This window comes from Myotis yumanensis, unplaced genomic scaffold, assembly GCF_028538775.1.
Source record: "Myotis yumanensis isolate MYYU_CA2020_CCGP unplaced genomic scaffold, mMyoYum1.0.hap1 SCAF_4, whole genome shotgun sequence".
Lineage (NCBI taxonomy): Eukaryota > Metazoa > Chordata > Mammalia > Chiroptera > Vespertilionidae > Myotis > Myotis yumanensis.
In genome coordinates this window covers 77,463,393-77,486,809 of record NW_027223755.1, presented here as the reverse complement: position 1 = coordinate 77,486,809, position 23,417 = coordinate 77,463,393, and the positions used below count along the sequence as shown (strand labels likewise).

Here is a 23,417-nt window from a genome sequence, read left to right as displayed (position 1 = left end):
CCTTTTGCATGTTCTTCTTTAGTCACATTGGACTCTTGCTTTTCACACACATCAAGTACATCCCCTTTTTTCTCTTTGAACTACTCTTCCTTCAGATAGCTACATGGTTCATGATCTGACTTTATTCAAGTCTCTTCTCAGCTGTGACTGTCTCAGAGAGATGCTTCTGATCAACCTTTCTAAAGTAGGCCTCTATCAGTCAGATACTGCTGTGTAACAAACATCCACAAAAATCTCAGTGGCCAAAAACAGCACACATATCCAGGTCAGCTGGGATTGGAGGATTTAGGATGGGGTTGGGTTGTTGCCTTTCTGCTTTTCTTCAAGTTCCAGACCTGGCTGTGTTGGCTTCTCACTGCAGAATGGGCTCGTATCTGCTTTATGTCTTTCATGTTTGTATCCCTGGGATGTGGCATGGAATAGGTTCTCAATGAACATTTGCTCAGTAAATAAGTAAAGGAATGAATAAATGTAATAGAAATGAAGAGAATAAATAGACACACTAGAGATTAAGTAAAATAACTCACTTCATTTAACCTCTTCTAATGTGTGAAATGATGAAATAAGAACTTGAGATAATTCTACCATGCCTTCTATTTTATTTTCACATGTTCAGATCAAAGATCAGGCACATGTTTCTCAGGCCTGGTGAATGGTCGCTGTGCACAAGAGCTCCCGGGCAGAATGACAAAAATGCAATGCTGCTGTGAGCCCGGCCGCTGCTGGGGCCTTGGAACCATTCCTGAAGCCTGTCCCGTCAGAGGCTCTGGTGAGTGGCTGGCTGCTAGTCTCCTCAAGACAGACAGTATGAAGAAAATTTGTACTAATGTACTTTGCTCTTCATTTTGAAGTCATGTCATGTCTATATTCCCATTACTGTCTTACTGATTTAACGGAGGACAGTTTGGGTGTTTTGGGGAGAGTTGGGATAGCATTATTTTCTTGGGATCAGTTTTGACTGTACGTAATTTATTGATATTAAAATAATACCTAAAAGCTGATTACCACCGGTCTTTGTGAAGTATTTTTAAAAATTATTTTGAATGCCCATATTTCAATTCAGTTATAAAACCTCCTCCTGATCTTTCATTCCAGAGCTTGAATATCTTTGACTAAAAAGTTCAACCTCCATTTATATTTTATTTCAGGAGTACCTTTATCTTATCTTATCTTATAGTGTCCCAATCTTGAAGATATTTTCTTTTTTCTAATGACCTGAACATTAAGAATACAAGGGTAGGAGGATGCCTCTCATTCATTTTGCTGTATTAACTGCCATATAACTGAGGCTAAATCGGAAAATCACTTTAGGATGAATGAGCAATGGTGTCTCTTATTAATATAATATGAATAGTTAAAGTACAATTAATATACAATAGCATATATTGATATACCTTATCACATAAAGGTATATCAATATTTGTTATTGTATTGTCTTCATATTAAATTATAATTTTTATGGAAACTAATTTTTTGAACTATGCTTATAAAATATGTAACTATATGTACTGTTATGGAGAAAAACAAGGCACATTCTTTCAAAATCTTTAAGCTAGAAAATATCAAAACCAAGTAGTAAAATTTTAAAAAAAGAGTTAATACATAGTATATAATTTTGGAAACTCATAGTTCCACTAGTAATAAATAATAGTAATATTAATAATAATAAATAATAGTAATATTAATACTGAAACAATTACTTGAGCTAAATAGTTTTCATTTCTTCTGATAGAATTTCTTAATTTTGAGAACAATTAAGGAAATAAAGGCAATCACTATCCTTGCTTCTTTTCTCTTAACTTTGATACTTGGATAAATAAGGAGCAGATTTTAAAACTTATTAAATACCATCATCTGTTAAAATCCACATTGGAAAAAAAATATTACTCTGAAGCCGTATTAATCCCTTAAAGACAAGAAAAGAGATAGGAAACATGTATAGGTGCAATACTGAAGACATTTCAAGCAAAATAAAATGTATAGAATGAATTATTTAAAGCTTTAATTTTCTTTCATTCAAATAAATTTCTTGCATTCATTCAAAGTTTATATCTAGAATTTTAAGAGTTTCACTAAGGGACATAAATTCAAAATACTCATACAGACAATTCTTTGGTTATGCAACTCAGTTAAAATATGGCATATAGGTTTTAATATTTTTCTGAAACATGTATTCAGCTACTGTTAGCATTGAAAATATTTATCAGGATAATGCGCTACTTACTCACATCATGTAGGTACAGATAAGCCAACACAGATTGCTTTTATTATGCAGAAAGACAGCCGTTTGTGTGTAACTGAACTTTCTTTTTTTTCTAGAGGAGTATCAAAGACTTTGCATGGATGGACTTCCAATAGGAGGGATTCCAGGAAGTGCTGGTTCCAGACCTGGAGGCACTGGGGGGAATGGCTTTGCCCCAAATGGCAATGGCAATGGCTATGGCCCTGGAGGGGCAGGCTTCATCCCCATCCCTGGAGGCAATGGCTTTTCTCCTGGTGTTGGGGGAGCGGGTGTAGGGGCCGGGGGACAGGGGCCCATCATCACTGGACTAAGTGAGTGTTCACTTTTTTGTGTAAACTCTTTAGTTTTCTGCCTTAAATGATATTATAATCCCTAACGTTTTTTTCCAAAAGGTGTGTGTGTGCATATATACATATATGTGTAAAAATCTGTTTCAGGCTCTAAAATATAATGCAGTAATATAGAATTATTAAGAAAAATATTATTTTTTTGTGTGTTTCATTAACTTTCCAAATTGGATAAAAGAATGAGTGATCCAGGCTTTCTCTGAAAGGAGAGATGAGAGCACAGTGATACTCCAATCCAGATGACGCCATTCAAAAGCACGTTTTTGGTTCCAGTGTATTTCACTTGGCCCTTTGCAGCTGCCCTATTCATACAACCCTTGAATTAGTTCCAGAACCATTTCTCAACTGAGATAAACTGAATAAGGCTTGCTCTGTGCCTATCCAAATATTATAATGAAATATCTTTCTTTTCCTCACTCTTTTTTATTGAATAACTTAAGAAATTGAGAACCGTGGGCGTCAGGCCAGAATTGGCATCGGTGTACTTGACATTTGAGTTCATTCTTTTTAAAAGAACTGCTCTTGCTAATAATATTTTATGATGTCCCACGGTGTGGTGTTTATTATTTTTGGCATATTGCCTGTATACTATATCTAAATATTCAGCACAGTTACAAAAAAAGAAATGGAAAGCATTCAAATGTACAGTAGAACATTCCTGACATTTTAAAGACATTATTGTGGGCAAAGTCTCCAGATGCATAACTTAACAAATGCCAGTTACAACCATGTGTCACAAGAATATTTTTAAGATCCTCAACCTTAAAGTTTTAATACAATCTAGAATAATGTGAGCTTTTGATATGTACACCTAAGTAATGTACTATTAAATATCCTTTTAAAAATTAGCTCTAAGAAAAGCAATCCATGTAATGATGAACTATCACTTGTGTTTTAATTTTCCATAGCTATTCTGAACCAGACAATAGATATCTGCAAGCACCATGCTAATCTCTGTTTAAACGGACGCTGCATACCTACTGTTTCTAGCTACCGCTGTGAGTGCAATATGGGCTATAAGCAGGATGCAAATGGGGATTGCATAGGTAAGCTCTTGACTCTTTAATCCTTCTTAGTCTTTGATAGCTTTTACACTGTACAGATAAACTGGACTGAATGTGATAGAAAAAAAAGTCTTTTGAAGTAAAGCTAATTTCCAAGTTGTCTGTCCTGTGTGCATGGTCTTCCGTACGCTTCCTTAACCTACTGCTGAGCTAGGCCACATCAAGAATCCCCACCCTAAATATGAGATTTCTGTCTCTGTCTCTCCTTGCTTTCTTTCCTTCTTAGCTGAACAACACTGAATATATGATAGTGTCATTAACGTGCACAGGAAGGTACAGATTGGGAGGAAATAGCTGATGAATTTTTTTTTTTTCACTCCTCACCCAAGGATACTTTTTCCATTGATCTTTAATGAGAGTGGAAGGAGGAGAAGGGGTGTGGGGTAAGAGAGAGAGAAACATTGGAGTGAGAGAGACACATCCAATGATTGCTTCCCACACGCACCACGACTGGGGCCAGGGTTCGAATCCACAACTGAGGTACTTGCCCTTGACCTGGAATGAACCCACGACAGTTTGGTCCATGGGCTAATACTCTAACCACTAGGAAAAACTGGCCAGGGCAGATGAAAAATTTTTTTAGACATGTAAAGTTTTAGGTGTGTAGAGTGTTTAATTATAAAAGTCTAAAGAAAGCTAAGAGAAGTGTTCAGTGCCAGAGGTACAGATCGGTAACATAAGGTGGATATTAACCATGAGAGTGAATACTGTCTCCTGGACTGAACAGCAAGAAGGATGAAAAGATTAATAGTAGTTCTGCAGCTGGATCTCGTGGAACAACAACATAAGTTCATAAAGAAAACAGTAATAGTGGTAATAGTGTTGGAGAGAGGAAAAAATAATGCAGAAAGTATTATGTCCCTGAAGCTATGCCAAGGGTACACTTTCAAGAGAAAAGTAGTGTCAAGTGTGTTAAATGTGGCAGAAAAATCAAATACAACGAGGGGGGCGGGGAATCTAGATTTCATAATGAACAGGTTTGAGGATCTATTAAGAGTAGTTTTAGGACTATGGGAATTGAGCCATTTTGAGGTTATTCTTTTATTTATTCTTTATATTAACAAATGATCATGTATGTTTCATAATTAGCATAACCCTAAATACCAGATCTGGGTTCAGTTCTTCTGTTACAAAATATAGATGCGAAACCAGGAACAGAGAGTTAGGATTATAATTTTGCTAAGTTAAACTGAAAAGATCTAAGTGGACTATGATTATGAAGGAAAATGTGAGCCAAATACAGTGTTTTGGAAAAATGATTATTCTAAACTATGTACAGAGTTACAAGATGAGAATGATCAAATAAGGCTTAATTCAGGATCCCTATGTACCGTTGCATAGGTTTTTCACTGCACAAGCATAGCAGGTGCCACTCACACAGAATCGGGCACCCTCAATTGTGCAGTGCAACCATACACAGCAACCCTCGCTGAGGGGGTAATACTCGATGCTTGTTTAAGTGATAGACCAGGTGGTTAGTTTGGGAACATCATGAAATACTGATATATCTATTCTTATTATGTGTCTTGAAAATGATTTTACTACCAGAAAACATTATTGTAAGTATATAATATATAAAAATTCCGTCTTGCACATACATACACAGTTACAATCTGTCAAACTGAAATTTGATTGGCTATTTTTGCTTTGCTATTAATATTTGTCATTCATGTGTCACTGCATGATTCACTAACTAACAAGTAAACGTAGGCCAGAAGTTAAACATTTTTTGTAAACTAGCCAGAAACCACCATTTATTTCATGTTAATGCCTGGATACACTTTATTCTAGCTAGAAAAGCACCTCCACTCACAGGGGAGCTTGCAAACCTTTAGCATAAAGATAAACTGTCTTTAAGGATCAGCAGTTCCTATTGTAGTCATGATGCTGGTCCAGCTTTCTTAACCAGGGTTCCTGTAGAGAATGAGGCCCTGCAGAACTTCACTTCTCCCAAGGGTGGTGCATGGTTAGTACAATGCTGGGTGTGCAGGAAATGAACTAACCACATGAAATGGATGACTTAAGGTACTTTTCCTGGAACCCAGGTGAGAAAGGCTGCTGCCACCCTTTTAATAAACTCTATGTCTAATGTAATATTGGGATTGTATGTCTGCACAGTTAGTATGTTAACATAAATCTTCAACTTCTGAGTTTTACCCAAACATTATTACAGACAGTTCCATTCTAGTTTGATCTCATCATCCAGCCCTGAAAAGTTAAAGCCTAGGCAGAGTTATCTTTCTATTGTAATACCTAGGGACAAAGATTAGTATTGGGGCATCTTTTCAGAAGAGAAGTTTTTAATGTTTTTCATCCTATACTCTTTCTAGTGTCAACTTCTAGCCAATTTGTGTTTGAGTTTATAAACAACACGTTGAGGTGTCAGAAAAAGTTAAAGAGGACATAAACCCAAGATAAAGTGGTGACTATGTTAATTGCACCTGTGTTTTGAAAAATAACAAACTGCCCTTGCTATTTGGGAACTTCCTTTTCAGTGGTTCTCAACCTCCCTAATGCTGCTACCCTTTAATACAGTTCCTCATGGTGTGGTGACCCCCAATTTCATTGTTACATAATTAAAGCATAGTGATTAGTCACAAAAACAATATGTAATTATATATGTGTTTTCTGATGGTCTTAGGCGACCCCTGTGAAAGGGTCGTTCGACCCCCAAAGGGGTCACGACCCACAGGTTGAGAACCGCTGCTTTAGATACTGAGGAAGTGGTATAACTTGAAAGTCAATAACTGTATTAAAGAATCAAAGACCAGGAAAATAGAATTGGGTCCATTTTGCTATTATGAGTTACTCCTGAGATCTGGAAAGTGGTATTTACTCATCACATTATTCTCTCTTTTTCCTGAGAATTCTCCTGTAAAATGAATTTTTGTGACTCTTTTGTTGTCTAAGTCAGACTGCTGTTAGCAGTGGTTTTTAACTCCATTTAAATTATTCTATTTCGGAAGAGTAAGAAATAATTTTTGTTTCTGTTGGGCCAAAGATAATCGTAGAGCCCTTGCAAATTAAAAGTGTTTGCTAAGTTGGAATATAAAGTACTTTTTCAAAGGTTACTATTTCTTATACCAGTAGTATCTGAGAATTTAACCATTTTGATGATGTCTTTCTCAATTACTTTAGGAGTTTAAAATTACTTTCTCATTTATTTTAGGAGTTTAAAATCTTGTGAATTTTGCCTAAAAATGCTCAGTCCACAGTGAAAATATAGGCAGAAATCAAAGTATACAGACTGTAAAATTTAAGTGCCCCTGTTCCTCTGCACAAGGCAAAACAAAGGGGAACACTTTGAAGTGTGAGACTCAAAATAAAGTAGGGCCATGAGGTGTACATTTCAGAACATGGCAGTGCTCATTTATGATTAGTCTTCCATTAACTTAGAAAACAAATGGGGTGTGAAAGTCATGGATTTTAGTCACTTACAGGTTTTTGGTGATTGTCGTCCTTCCAAAATAAATAAGTGAACGAATTCTCTGAGTACTGGTTCTTAGGCAAGGAGCTACAGAAACAGCAATGAATTGGAGTTTTAATGACAAAATAACTGGCAGAGGCAATCCTAGGAACTAGAGGCTTTGGGAACAGGTTCTTAAGGGGAGGGAGAGGTTCTGATAGTGACCCAGCTTCCCAGAAAGTTTATCTAAAGAGAGGGGATTGGATGCATGTTTTTCACTAGAACAGATCTTTACAATGAAGCTTCTATAGAGATGCATCTATAGCACATTTTTAATTGTTACAGTCAATATTACAAAGACATAGAACTTAAGGGATCTTCAACACTGCACACTGAACATGAAATTTCGTATTGGAAAGTTCATTAATTATACTTTGTATGCTTACTAACACTCTAAACTCTCTTTTTTCATTTTGCTTCATTCCTTTGGCTTAGTAGAATTGATGTTATCGACCAAAAGTTTAAATGTGAGTTAAGTCTTAATGGGCTGAAGGTGTCTTTGGATGAATTGAAAAATCATTTAATCTTGGGGTTATTTTCTTGTTGTTGTTTTTTTATTTGCTATGAGATTCCCCACTCCCCTTTACTGAAGAGAGCTTAATTGCGTTCTGCCTGAGTGTTTATATAATTGAGGTTGTGAGTTTGATAGAGTACAGTTCCTGTTTTAAGAACATCTGTGAAAAGAATAATCTGTTTATTAAAATGTTAAACCTGTGAATTGATTTTATTGTTGTGCTCTCTGATTTAGCTGAAATTGTATATGTTAATGGCTTCTACATGTATGTGAAATGGCAAGTCATTATGCCCTCACCAGCCAGCCATGTTTTTAATTTGCCAGCATTCAAAATACTGTTTAGTGGGCATTGTTGAGAGAAGATGAATTAAACTTTTTCTAACATGTGATTTTTCTGGGAGCTGACTTCCAGACTGTTGAGACTGCCATTTGGTTGTGCAGTTCCTGAATTCTGCAATGGGTTTGCATTTAATCAGGCCTTAGGGAGCCTTGAATGGGAAGCAGTGGCATTTTTCCTATTTAGGATCAGAACTAGTATTTGCATAAAACTTGGTTTTATGCAAAAAAAAAAAAAAAATCCTGTGCCAATATAAAGATCCTAGAAAAACCTGAAGCTACTGAAAATAATAGACTTTGTTTTAATTAATTTCCATTTTTACCCCACCCTCTGTTACTACAAAATATTACCAAGCCTCCATGCATATATAGTTACGTATATAGTTGAGTTCACAAAATGATGAATCCCATAATCCAGCTATCTCTTTCATTAAAACTAATAGAAGTGACAACATGTAATATAAATATATATTTTCAAAAATCTTCCATTGATCTTCTATCACTATCCTGAGGCTAGAGAGGCTCTTCACTTGCCCAGACTAATAACGATAGTAAGGAGTCCATGCTTTTAATCATTGTGCATTATTCAGATTGAAAAATCATTGTTTTCTTGATTAAAGCAAATTTGCTTGTACTCTCCAATAGGCAATATTTTTATAAATCTCCATACTGGCCTCTGTATTTAAAGAAAGGAATGTTCATTCATTTATAAATACTCTGCTATTTAGACTATTACCACTGACTAGCCTCTCGAATTTAGGGGGCCTAAATGTGTTTTAAACAAACATTTCTAGAAATGGAGTGAAGTCTATAATGGTTTCTTTTGCTGCTCACAGATGTTGATGAATGCACATCAAATCCTTGCACTAATGGAGATTGTGTTAACACACCTGGATCCTATTATTGTAAATGTCATGCTGGATTCCAGAGGACTCCTACCAAGCAAGCATGCATTGGTAAGGCAGTTTGCTTTCACATTTGAAAATGTTCCGTGAAATACAGCGACCCAGGCTGTTGAGGTTAAAAGTAGATTTATTAAAATAAAACATGGAATGAAATAAGCGCTGTTCCGTTATTACAGATTTCTGTTCCTTCAGAAGGGCTCCGTTTATACATAAACACTATTTGCATATATAACCCAGGCATTGTGGTATCTGGCTTCAGAAAAATTCAGTTTATCTTTCTTCCCTAAATCACAGCTTTCTTTTTCTGAGTAACACCGGTAGCATTACTGCTCTCCTATCAATGGAATTTAATATTTATAGTCATTTTCATCCACTGTTGCCTGTGAACCTCACACACAGTTCAACACCAAATTATGCGCGGTCTCTACCATGGTTCAAACTCTACCCCACTGCTGATTCATCTAGGAATTCTTTTCACAGATGACTCTGCTTGTCTTCTTGTTCATTTCCTATTCATCCACAGGTAGTTGCTTAAACAAACTTGCTCCAGAAGTTTTCATCATGTTGCTGTTAATCCAAATATTCTGTAGTTACTTGATTCTTACTCAGCTCCTTGCTCTGATGTTTAAGGTCTTCAACCACTGTGTCAAAAACAGCTCCCCTACCAGCCCTCGATTAGGTTCACTGCACACCCATGTCATCTTTCTCTCTTTCCCTCTTCAATTACTCAAGGCTTTAAAATTGCTACATCTACCTACCCAAGAAAAAATAAAAAGTTAGTGAGAAATGGAAATTTTGCTAAAGAAGCAGCATGATTTTGTATAGTACATGTAAAAATAAACTGGATATTTGAAATTAAATTTATTATCTTACTGTTTGTATCTTTAATTATTGTAAAATAAAAATGTTTGGCCATTCTTAATTTTCCCAGATATTGATGAGTGTATCCAGAATGGGGTTCTTTGTAAAAATGGTCGATGTGTGAACACAGATGGAAGTTTCCAGTGCATTTGCAATGCCGGCTTTGAATTAACTACAGATGGAAAAAACTGTGTTGGTATGGAAATTGCCTGCTCCTTTGCAAAAGATTTTTAAAGGATATACATTTTTATTTAGAAGCATATATACTATTTCCATGAAAGCTCACACAACACATATGTGAGAGTTCTTCAGGTGACTTAGGGAAAATATAAATGCTTTTAACATAAGACTGTTAAAGTGAAACAACAGATTTTTATTTATTTCTTTTTTTGGCAAATGTTATAACAAGGAACACTTCACTGCTTCTGGAAATTTCCTTGTGGTATATGTTTAATTGTAAGTAGCAGTTATTCTTTGTAGTAATTATTACTACCTACTGCATTTCACATGTTGGGGTGACAACACTGACAAGATAGAACAGGTCTCCCCCATCCTCACTCTGGGGGTATATAAAAACGTTTGGCATATGTTAAAATCAAATCACCCACTAATAAAAGTCGAGATCATTTCACTTACAATGAAGTTTATCATTGTGTCATTCTCCCTTACAAAAGAAAAAAAAAATTCCTGAAATCATATTAACTTTTTTGGAAATCAAAATAAAAGCTACTCATGTGGTTTTAATAGTCACTAAGCACAAAATTAACTTAATTCTTCTCCTTTACATCCCTTATACACATTCCCTACACTATTTGCTCTCACTCAATTTCCATTCATATTAGGGGGGCTGGGAGGAATTCATGAGCACATGGCTCATTTACGCAGTGGAATTTGATTGTTTGTGGAAGGAGAGGAAACTGGTTCCCTCAAGGCCAGTGGTGTGAGTTCCTCTCTCTCCTCCACAGATCATGATGAATGTACAACTACCAACATGTGTTTGAATGGGATGTGCATTAATGAAGATGGCAGCTTCAAGTGCATCTGCAAACCAGGATTTGTCTTGGCTCCAAATGGGCGTTACTGTACTGGTATGTGTGGCTTTGAGATAGGAAAATCACTGTGATTGAAACCATCTTTTTTCTTTGAATGAATCACGCAAGAATTACTTCAGTTTCTTCATGTGGGTTTTATATTATTCACATCTCTTGCTAATTCAGTAAGGCAGGTGTCTAAAGCTTCCTAGAAAAACACATATTGTGGTCTAGGGAACAGTAATATTTTACAAAACTAATAATGATATAGGAAAAATTAAGAGAATGACAGATAGGTTTTATTAAGTCTGAAAGAGAAAACATAGAAATCATTTGTCTCTGCCCTAAATTAAAAAGGGGAAGAAAAAATCTTGAAAGGTTTTCATTTTTGTATATTCTCAGAACTAGTTTTGAATTACATCTTTTCCATAAAGCTAATATACAGATCATTTATGATTATATCATTATCTAAAAATTTTACATTGATTTAGTGAAGAAATAATTTAAATATTCCTACCAGTTGTTTTGTTCATAAAGCCATTTTGAAGGCCAAGCTCTAGTGATAACTTAGCAAAAGATAATGCCTCTTGGAAATCAATAAGGCTCTCTTATGTGTGTACTCACAATTGGAATTTAGTAAGATGCAACAAATTTTGAAGTTCCTACTTAGAAACAAGCTTGTCCCCCCCCCCCATTACCCTCCCCCCCCAGCTTTCTCATTTTAGACAAAATTAACTTTGAGGATGGTTTCTGCCTTCAATTGCACAAATTTATTTGAATACCAAATAAGACTCATAACTAATCCCTATAATTTCAATGAAATTCCAGGGACATTAGAGAGAAAAATCAAGACTGATTCTCGTGTTTCTGAATAAAAAATTGCTTCTTGACTATTCAAGAAAGGAGAGTGCAGGATTAAATAGAACCATTGTAGTTTTGCTGATTGAACTCATCACTCGGAAGTCATCTCAAGGTTGAATGTAACACAGGATATGAGATTAGCATTATGTTCCATCCAGTGTGTAGCATTACATTATAGCATGTGCTTTATTTAACAATTTAAGAAAATTAAATACACATAGAAAGATAACCTAGATCTCACCAGTTTCTGCTTTCTTGAAATTATTTTTTAATTTTCTTATTACAAATGTTGTAGTCGCCGAAGCCGGTTTGGCTCAGTGGATAGAGTGTCAGCCTGCGGACTGAAAGGTCCCAGGTTCGATTCCGGTCAAGGGCATGTACCTGGGTTGCGGGCACATCCCCAGTGGGGGATGTGCAGGAGGCAGCTGATCGATGGTTCTCTCTCATCGATGTTTCTAACTCTCTATCTCTCTCCCTTCCTCTCTGTAAAAAATCAATAAAATATATTTTAAAAAAAACAAATGTTGTAGTCTGTAAGACTTGAAATGTTCATGATTTTAGCAGCCCTGTGTTTTGAAGGCTGTTTCATCATTTGGGGAGCCTTTTAATTGTGAGTTACCTTTGATAATTTGAAGCAGATTGAAAATTAGAAGAGATACCCCAAACTATTTTGATATTATGAACTGATAAAGTTAATATTAAAACATCCCTCGTAGTTAGAATTGTGTGTGTGTGTAAATAAAAGGTGATTACAAAAGTTTACCTTACTTTTAAGAATTTGTTTCACCTAACTAACTGGGATTAGATATTATGTATGTTAAACAGGGTTGCCAAATAAATAATGAAAAAATAGTAAGGCTCTTTTTTTTCCGAATGGGTAAACTTTCACTTAGTCTTTCTGAAAATGTTTTAGAGTTGTATTAAGATGCAAGATTCCCCTGATAAATTTAATTTAAAAAAAGATTTATTATAACATCTGTTTTCCCACAAATTTCAAAATTAAAAACAAAAGGTTGAGAGTATAGAGCAGTGACAACAGATAAAAAGAAAGTTAAATTTACCCAGTTGTGGCCTGGCTTGTGTTCCCCTCTGGGCAGATGTCGATGAATGCCAAACCCCAGGAATCTGCATGAATGGGCATTGTATCAACAATGAAGGTTCCTTCCGCTGTGACTGTCCCCCAGGCCTGGCTGTGGGTGTGGATGGACGTGTATGTGTCGGTAAGTGAAACATTCTATAATGTGTCCCCAGTGTCCAAATGATCTTTGAAAAGGGGGCAGAGATAGATCCATCCAGTGGAATAATGTTTAGCCATCAAAAGGAATGAAATACTGACACATGAGAAAGCAAGGGTGAGCCTTGAAAACATGCTCAGTGGAAGAAGCCAGTTACAAAGGACCACATAGGTTGTAATTTCTTTCATAAGAAATGTCCATATTAGGCAGATCTACAGAGACAGAGCAAGTCAGTGGTTGCTTAGAAGAGAGAGGGTAGGGTGGCAAGAGAGGAGGTGATAGCTAAAGGGTATTTCTAAGGTAATGAAATGTTCTAAAATCAGCTGTAGTAATGACTGTACATATCTATTAATATGCTGAAAACTATTGAATTGTACACATCTAAATAGATGAAATTTATGGGATATGAATCATATATCAATAAAGCTGTTTTAAAAAATGGATAGATACCCCAGCCAGCTCCCTCTGAAGGCTCTGAGGAGAGGCCAGTCAAAAATGCTGGAGCCTGGCCGGTGTGGCTCAGGGATTGAGTGTTGACCTATGTTGAGCGTTGACCTATGAACCAGGAGGTCATGATTCAATTCCCAGTCAGGGCACATGCTTGAGTTGCAGGCTCAGTCCCCAGTAGGGAATGTGCAGGAGGCAACCCATCAATGATTCTAATCATTGATGTTTCTTATCTCTCTCTCTCTCCTTCTCCCTTCCTCTCTGAAATGAATAAAAAATTGTTTTTTAAATGCTGGAGAAGAAGAAAAAAATGTCCTTAATCCAGCATCCTTGATGATGTTAGATAACTTGAGTTTCTAAATACAGTGGATTTAGATTTCATAATTAATAACAAAGGCAGGAAACAGGGATTATAGTTATATTTAAGTAAACTCTTATTTGCACCCACACAAAATTAAAATCTAAATAATCAGTACCCTAGCTCTTGGACTTATGTCAAAAGCTAGAAATGTTTTTATATAGTTATTATTCATCACTGTGCAATTAACTATAGAAACAAGAGAAGAGCATGAGAAAAAATTTTATTTTTAAGCCATACGAAATTTCTTTTGGATGCTTTTGTCAAAAGTGTTCCATGAAAATCAATCAGTGTTACCAGTCATCAGCTTTAAAGAAGCAGGAAGATCAAAATGTTATTGGCATTTCAAAACAACCACTATGTTCTCATGATCACAGTGACAAAGTGAGTTAGTTGTAAAAATACATTTATTGCCTTTTTTCCTCTGAAGTGCTTTCATGAGACCTCCCGGGTACATTAGCTATTGTGCACCCTCTATTTTTCAGGTTATACTCTAGACGGCAGACATACTCATTGGTTTAAAAGTAATATTAAGAGAAATTAAATTCTTTCTTAGGTATAGTATGATAAAGCGTTACTCTTACCTGTGGGAATCAAAACATTTGGATCCCAGAGGGGCCAGCGCAGGAGGAAGATGGCGGGGGGGGGGGGGGGGGGGGGGGAGGGGGGGGGGAGAGAAAGAAGCAACAGCAGATGGAAATAATCTGTCCGTTTAAATTCATCCACTCTATCCCATCTATGACTTATTTCAGCTTACAAAATTGTCAGCACTCTGTTCAGGGATATTTCAAATACAGCAACTAAAAGAATGTAGCTCCTTCCTGCTTAAATAGCTCAAAGATTTTCAGTTGCTTTGATACACTTAGTTGACTTTTTCCTTTACCTAAATGATTCTGTCAAAATCTACAATGAGTACAAAACCAGTTTTGGAGGGAGAAATTATTTTTATTTTAAGCAACCAACATATTTTAGGTAGTTGTTAGGAATTCAGTGTTCAAACACGCAAAATCATTCACATACTGAAAAGGCATCAGAAATTGTAGGAAAGCCCTCTCCGGTTTTTCACCATTGTGCTCACTTAAATTTTTTAATAAAAACACCTTTCTGTGTAAAGTTATGTTACTCTTCCCATAACATGCTAGATGTGTTTTCTTCATGTCTTCTGACTTTGGTGATGCTTTTGAGATCCACTGAATGTTGGAGTTAGTTAGAAACAAATCACTGTGATGAATTAGTATTTGGTGTAGCATTTTAATTTTAGATTTCTTTTTTATTTGTTTTCGTTTCCCTAGATACTGAGATGTGGGGCTTTATTTTCAGAAAATTAAACTGTTTTTGTAAATAGTACATTGAAGAAGCCTGACTCACAGACAGGTATAACCTTCATGAACAGGACATTTTCTGACTTGACCAGGGGCAAGAGTGCATGAGGGGAGGGAAGGAGACAGACACACTGATACTTTCCTAGGACAGCTTCAAGATTTCTGGGCTTCCTCATATTTCCAAGTATTGATTTGATTCTCAGAATCCTCTACTCTACTGTTGAATTCCTGTATATTATTCTTTATTTCAGTCAGTGTATGCTTAATTTCTGACTGCTCCTTTTTTGTTTTTTGGAGGTTTCTAGAAGATTCATGAGTAACCTTATAACTGTGGTTTTGAACTCTATATCCAGTAGTTTGCTTTCTTCCACTTTTTTCATTTGTGACATGTTTCTTTGTCTCTGCATTTTGGCTGCTTCCCTGTGTTTGTTTCTCTGTATTGGGTAGAGCTGCTATGTCTCCTTGAGTTGGTTGAGTGGCCTTGTGTAGTAAGTGTTCTATAGGACCCAGTGGCTCAGCCTCCCCAGTCACCTGAGCTGAGAGCTCTAGGTGCACCCCTCTGTAGGCAGTGAACACAATCTTGTTGTAGTTGAGACTTGATTGCTGTTGGTGTCGCTGGGAGGAATTGACCTCTAGGCCAGTTGGCTATGAGGACCAGCTGGAACTACAGTGGGAGAGCTGCTGTGCACGAGACACCCTTATGGAGCAGGACTTGCTTCAGTGGGGCTTTGGTGCTCACTGAGTCTTCCCCTTGAGTGTGTGGCTTATGGATGTGTAGAGTTGTAATCTGGTATGGTCTTACACTGACCACTGGGTACACTGGCTCTTGGATCTCCAGGGAGGTGCAGAGTCAGCCACTGCCTGGGGCCACCCAGAAGGGGCTACAAGGAGATCTGCAGATTCCTCCTCTTTATATCAGGTTTGGAAGTGCCTAGATGAGGCCCAGCTATGAAGCAAGGCAGGCTGCTGCTGGTGCTGGGTCCTGGGCCTTTTATTGATAGGTTTGGGGCTCCCTGACCTAAGTGCAAGTTGTTTGAGAGCTTTTAGCCTGAGCTAGGACAGGCCATTCATATTCAAAAGCCACTGCACACAGCTTGGGTGGGATTGTAAATTGGGTGGGGTGGAGTCTCAGTGAATCACCAAGTCAAGCAAACAGAAATGGCTACCAGTCGGCCCTGCGACCAGGAAGGTCCCAGCATAGGAATAATGATCCCTGCGAGCACCTCCATCTGGGAGAAAGCCACCCACGAGTTCCTGCTCTGATGACAGACAATCCAGTTCCTCCTGGTATGTGTCTGTGTCCCCTAGAGCCTGGCACTGGTGTTGGAGCTCAGAGGAGGCAGGAACTTATAAGTTCAGTTCATGGTGCCAGCCTTTTTAGAGGAACAGCTGGGTCTCCAGCAGCCTCTGTGTCACTAACCCCCAATCTGCACTGGTTTTTACAGCCCGTAGCTCTTACTGCCCATAGGGACTTCTTTTTCCAGCTCTGGGATCCTGGGCAGGGGGTCTGGTGTGGGGCTAGGTCCCCTTGCTCCTCCGGGCAGCCTCCGCAGAGGCAATCTCCCTCCCAATTATAGAAGCGGCACAAGTGGGTGTCAGACCAGCCCTTTCCGCACCTCCAAGCCTCCTACCAGTCTCAGTGTGCTTTCTTCTTTACTTCTCTAGATGTAGGACTTCCATTCAGCTAGCTTTCCAGTGGTTCTGGATGATTGTTGTTCTGTATTTTAGTTATAATTTGTACTGCTTAGCATTTAGGCCCATTCCCTGCCAAAGCATTCCTGTGGGCATGTTCTGAGTGTGCCCCTGGCATTGGCACCTCTTACCCTGTCCACCTGTGAGCAGTGGCTGAGTTACATTTGAAGAGTATAATATGAACTAGGGTTCCAGTCTTGAATAGGAAAAGGCCAACTATCCTCATTAAAGAAAGAAGAAAGAAATGGTTGCCACCATTTTTGAGTATTTCCTGTGTGTCCTAGGCTTTGTGCTTAATGTTTAACAAACACATTCTCATATATAATAAAAACTCCATCCTTATTTAAGCAATGATAAAAATGTTAATTAATTTAAGTAAGGTAATCCCACAGGGATCAGACATATTCATGTCCCTAAAACACTCACATGAGTTACATTACTTTCTCTTTTCATGAATCTTCTGGTGTTGGTGTTGTTAACCTGTAACCAAAACCAGTATGTAACCTGTCTCACTCTTCAACTGAGTACCATAGGCTTTTTATCGACATACTTCTAAAAAATGTGTGGCTTATGTTCTTCACATGAAAACAGAAATAACTTTGACCATTCTAATGATGCCTTCTGATATGATTAGTAAAATTTGAAGGATGCACAAAAATATTGGGAATCATGAACTATGTAGTCTTTGTGCAAATTTGTCTTTGCATTGAGTCCTACACTTGTGTATAACTCGGAGCAAACTGTCAGACTCGGCCACAGCCGAAGCAACACATGCTCTCCATAGGGTTGGCGTGGTAAATCTCATGGCCCGCTTTCATTTGAGCATATACACAGCGCGTTGTTTTAGTGCAGCCATGAATCTCATTGTTTTAATGAGAAACACTACCAGATCATAAGAAATCACTGAGTGACTCACTTTGCATAACAAGCATATAAAATAATTTCTAACAACTTGAGAATAATTATAAATATTTATAATAAGGGTTGTCTCTTTGGTGGGATTAACATGTCAATCTACACTACTTAAAAGCTATACTCTTCTCTGGGCTTTATGATGAACTGAGTTTTTTATAGTTCATCAGATACTATCTCATAAAATTTTAGCATATTTTATGAGAATTTAGGGTGAGAAAACTAAGCAGATTATTCTTCTTTGAGACGTTGCATGACACAGTACAAAGAGGAAGGGCTTTGGAGGTCACACAGTGTGAGCCTAAATCCCAGCTCAGGCAATGGATCGCCTGGGACTGGGAGCTACTTATGTAGTCCCTCTGAACCTCACCTTTCTCATCTGTAATGTGTGGGAATGATCACTATTCTAGGGAGTTGTTGACCTGAATGTTCAATTAGTGCAATGCCAAGGACACATAATGGTTGTTAGTATTTTTAAAGACTGGATTTATTGAGAGTCTGAGGTCAAAACATAGTAAAAGGGGTTTGAAAAGGAAGTAAAAAACGTGATGGTCAAGCAGTGTCATCTCAAGGTAGTTTAACTTCACTGCACTTCATTATTCATGAGAACTTCTAAAATAGAAATAATAATGTGTCATTTTGAGTAGAAGATAGCTAGTGATTAGAGCTTGGAGTTGTTTATAACTGTGGGAATATACCTGATTCAACAAAAGGCCAGTGAATATAAGTGGTATAATGGCTGCTTGTGCAGCACATAAAACTGGAGAAAATGAGTTGCTGATGTGGACTCATTTTTTTCCTCACTCAACAAACATTTGTTGATTTCCTAACACTATTAGATGCTAAAGATACAAAGAAAAAGAAGTGGCAGATGCCCTCTAGAAGCTTCCAGACTTAGGCTAAAAGAAGCCTTCAGTTTTGAACCCTCTTTTTCTTTGTCACTACCTCAAATCATTGTTCCTCTGTGTCCTTCAGATACTCACATGCGCAGTACATGCTATGGTGGAATCAAGAAGGGAGTGTGTGTCCGTCCCTTCCCGGGTGCGGTGACCAAGTCCGAGTGCTGCTGTGCCAATCCAGACTATGGTTTTGGAGAGCCCTGCCAGCCATGCCCTGCTAAAAACTCAGGTAGTCCCATTGGCTGGTTTCACACCTGATAAAGAATCTGGAAATGTAATATTAGATATTTGGCCAAGGAGTACGTCAAGTCTGACGTGTTTTGTCATTATTTTTAATTGAAGAAAAGAAGTCCAAACCTGTGTTGGTATGTGAGACAATTAATGAGATTTGGCTTGTATTTACCTAAAATCTCTAGACAAAGAGAACACATGGTGAATAGAAAAATGTATTTGTTGATCCAATTATGATTGCTAAAGCAGATTTTTTACATGGATGTATTAGTCACAATGTCTTTGATCTAAGACAAATAGCACAAAGTTTACTTATTGCTTTCAAGATTGTAATAACTTTACCAGAACATGATTTTATTTATTTATTTTTATCTTAACACAGAATGGTCTTATATCACAGTCTATCAGTAATTACAGGCTCTTAGGTTGATAAGGTTGATCCTGTTTATTCATACTAAACCTGTATTGAATATATAAGCCTGTGTTGAGTATATGTAAGCAAAATGTGGATTAAAAAATATACACAATCTTTTTTTTTTTTTTAAGTTGGAGATAGTTGAAAATATAGTGTAGTACGATTAACCCTTTTAAAGGGACATAAAGAACTGGGAGAGCATAAAGGAAGAAATAGTTTCCTGGGGAAGCTGGGAAAGAGAGGGGCATAATGTTTAGTTTGGTCTTGAAAAAAAATAAGAATTTCCTATGAGAAAGATAGAAGAGAAGCACTCCAGCAAAGGAAATGGCTTGTCATTCCATTAAAAATCCTAAATGGATTGTTCAAACCTTAGCAAAACAATGGGAGTTCATCTAGAAATAAATGGGAATATAAGATATGATAAACACAGCATTTACATCAGTGAGGACCCTACCCATGCACAAATTTTGTGTACCAAGCCTCTAGTTCAGCAGTTCTCAACCTGTGGGTCGCAACCCCTTTGGGGGTTGAATGACCCTTTCACAGGGGTCGCCTGAGACCATTGGAAAACACATATATAATTACATATATAATTACACATTATTTTTGTGATTAATCACTATGCTTTAATTATGTTCAATTTGTAACAATGAAATTGGGAGTCACCACAACATGAGGAACTATATTAAAGGGTTGCGGCATTAGGAAGGTTGAGAACCACTGCTCTAGTTGTTGATAAATGTCAGAAAAAATTATGAAGTTAGCTCCCAACATTATACTTTATAAAAATTATTTTCTTATAGGATATATAAACTTTTGTTTATTTTGTAATGATAAAGGGTTTTCAAAGAAGACATTAAAGACTAATACATATAAATTGAAAAATATTTTTCTTAATGTATAAGGAATTTACATTAATTAATAAGGGAAGTTGAAATGCTCATAGAAGTGGCAATGTGCACAAATAAGATTTTACAAAGTAGAAATACAAACAGTACATTACCAGATTTTAAAAATGCCCAATCTTTCTAAAATTAAAATAAGATGTGCTTTTTGTTTATTAGATTATTGATTGATTTTTCCCAGTGTTCAAGAGGGTGTACAAAATGGATATTCTCTTATCCTGCTTATAGAAGGGTAACTTGGCACATTTAGGGAAAGAAGGACTATTATTGGAATTCTTGTAATAATTATGGGCTAAAAAAATAGTCTTTTTTCATTTTAAAAACTAATGCATGTAATTTTTTCAAATGATATTTTTGGAATTTTGTAAGTAACTTGTATAAAACAGATATAGTTTAGAGTATTTAATTTCTCTATTTGTTTTTATCATATAGCTGAATTCCATGGTCTATGTAGTAGTGGAGTAGGTATCACAGTGGATGGAAGAGGTAACTCTATTCTATTCTCCATGTTATAATAATTATATAATTGTATAGCTTTATGATTCTGTTGTAACATTATGCATATGATTATATTTAATATTACAAAAATATATTAGGGTAAAATGATAAGATAAATTATTTCTTAGAACAATGGTTATAAGCTAGATTATGAAGTGGCATGCAGATGCACCTTTTCCATAGTGGATGTATCAGTTAAATATGCATTGTTAAAAATGTCAGGAACAACTACACCCATGATTTTATGGAGACCATTGCTTATGAAGAGGCTACAGTTAGTATTAGGTTAAAAAAACAAAGAGTATGTAAATTTTTATTTAAAAATTAAATAATGGTATTGACATGGTTTAAAAAAATGTTTAAGACATATTTGATATGGAAGTTTGCAATATACTACCCTAAAAATAAATTGTTAGGACTATTTATGCCTACGAATACTAAAATGTTTTTATACAACTAAAGAAATGAAATTTATTAAAGTTTTCTTATTTTAAATTTAGTAATATGTTTAACAGAATTCTAAAATGGAAATTTAAGTATTAAATACATATGTGTTTATATTTTAAGTTTATTTTATATGTTAATATACATATAGTTTCATTTTTAAAAAATAAAACTGTAGGGTGCTATTAATCTTCATTTTATTCTTCATATATATTCTTCTACTTTTATGTCTGAGAAGACTTTAGACAAATTTAGGTTAGTTGACAATATAATCTATTATATTGCAATGAATATCATAAACCAGAGTAAAGAAGAAAACTTTTACAACGTGTTTCTTCCAAAAATAAAATGTAAAGGCTGACATTTCTGGAGTGTTTATGGTCTTCCAAATTCTAGAAAACAATAGCTAGCACCAAAATTTGAGCATAGTGACCAAAAATTTATTTTATCCCTATTCTGTATTTTATTCCACCTCAGCAAGGCCTCCCCAACAGAGCCAGCCATCTGTTAAAACTGCTTGGTTGCTCATGCAAGCTCATCCTTCCTCAAAGTCCCACTGCACATGGGTGACAAAAAGTAGACATGTTCATGGTTTATTATAAAACATCATGTTCTCAAGCATCCATGTTTTAACTGTCCTCTCCATTAATTTCAACATCAACAGAAAAACATTTATTAAGTATCATATTACTTAGTTGACTATAAAAATATGATAATGAAATACAAGTACTCCATGCCTTTGGGGACCATGAAATTATATAGGCCACCCTAGTAAATCTTTGTCTTTTGCTTAGATGGTTATAATACCTATCAAGATGAGTTTTTCTTTGGATTTTGAGCCAACTGCCTACACATTTCTTCATTAATTTTATCATAAATACAGGCACATCACATGGTTTAATTCTTTGAATTTATGCCAGTTCCCTTCATTTTCCTTATGGCTTCCCAGGAAAGTGTCTTATATTTCTCAGTTTTATTCTTACTCCTTATTTTCATTTCCTTTCCCTTCCTGAAAGGTAGGCAAATTGTGGGTTTGCCGAGTTAAACACTTCATATGTTGAGTGATCTTTATTAGACCTGAATGTATCAACAAATGATAAAATGTCTGTGAGCATTAAACTTTCAACATTTGATGCAGATATCAATGAGTGTGCTTTGGATCCCGATATATGTGCCAATGGAATTTGTGAAAACTTACGTGGTAGTTACCGTTGTAATTGCAACAGTGGCTATGAACCAGATGCCTCTGGGAGAAACTGTATTGGTAAGTTATTTGTTATATTTATAGAGGAGCCTTTCATATAGTTTATTCCCATGGATTGTAGGAGAAATCAAAATACAAATAAATTTCTAAAACTATAAATCTTACAGTTTCCCTTGTTTCCTTCTTAGTACACAAACATATAAAAATTTTGGAATCAGAAAAATTCTGTTACACAGTAACAAACTTCTTAGTGGCACAGCTTAGTATTTAAATTTGTCTTTTCTCAAATGAATGGGTATATACTAAATGAATAGGGCAGTATGGATAATTGTAAGTTAAGAACATAAAGTCTTACAGGTTGATAGACTTTAATTTAGATGCTACAACATATCTAAACATGCTCACTGAGATGGTGTTTCTTTTTGTAATTTATAAGAGAAATAGAGGCCCAATGCACGAAATTCACGCAAGAGTAGGCCTTCCTTCCCCCAGCTGCTGGCACCGGCTTCCCTCTGGCCGCAGGCAGGCACCCAGGATCCGGGCTTTCCTCAATGCCCCACTTCGTCTGGAAGGATGTCTGGAAGGATGTCCAATCTAATTAGCACATGACACTTTTATTATTATAGATGTTTGAAAACATTCAAGTATGTAGTTCATATATTCAAGAATTTGTGAAGAATCTAGATTTTTCTAAAGAGAACTTGAGTTCACTTTCCAAAATGAATGTTATTCGATCCATCATTATACAGAATAATTTTTATTTCTAATCACTGATGAATCTTGCATTCTAATCTTGATTATTATGATTAGAAAGAAATACATTTTTCACCCTGGCTGGTGTGGCTCAGTTGGTTGGAGCATCATCCCATGCACTGAAAGGTGGTGGATTCGATTCCCAGTCAGGGCACGTACCCAGGTTGTAGGTTTGATCCCCAAATGGCATACATGTGGGAGGAAACCAAACGACATTTCTCCCTCTCTATCTCTTTCTCTCTCTTTTCCCCTTTTCCTCTCTATAATTTTTTTTAAATTTTAATACATTTTCCTGCACTCATGGTACTGGCTCTTATTATTGAATATGTCCATTTGATCTTGAGTTGAAGAAATACATACAGGTGGATATATAAAACTGTATTAAATATCAAGTACTTATAATAGATTTTGACACCTAGAAAGAAAAGCACTAGCCAAAGATTATTGAACATCTACAAAATATGCAAACCAGCTA

At 36.3% G+C, this 23,417-nt stretch overlaps 1 protein-coding gene across 1 annotated transcript in view; it reads left to right on the top strand.

The window, feature by feature from the left end:
• FBN2 (fibrillin 2) overlaps positions 1-23,417 on the top strand; it is a 244,389-nt gene that overhangs the window by 129,686 nt on the left and 91,286 nt on the right. The window contains exons 9-18 of the mRNA XM_070411499.1: positions 617-769; positions 2,320-2,553; positions 3,498-3,635; positions 8,806-8,925; positions 9,806-9,931; positions 10,701-10,823; positions 12,725-12,847; positions 18,569-18,721; positions 20,476-20,529; positions 22,124-22,249. Coding sequence (XP_070267600.1) covers positions 617-769; positions 2,320-2,553; positions 3,498-3,635; positions 8,806-8,925; positions 9,806-9,931; positions 10,701-10,823; positions 12,725-12,847; positions 18,569-18,721; positions 20,476-20,529; positions 22,124-22,249 — 1,350 coding nt within the window. The remainder of the gene's footprint in view (positions 1-616; positions 770-2,319; positions 2,554-3,497; positions 3,636-8,805; positions 8,926-9,805; positions 9,932-10,700; positions 10,824-12,724; positions 12,848-18,568; positions 18,722-20,475; positions 20,530-22,123; positions 22,250-23,417) is intronic.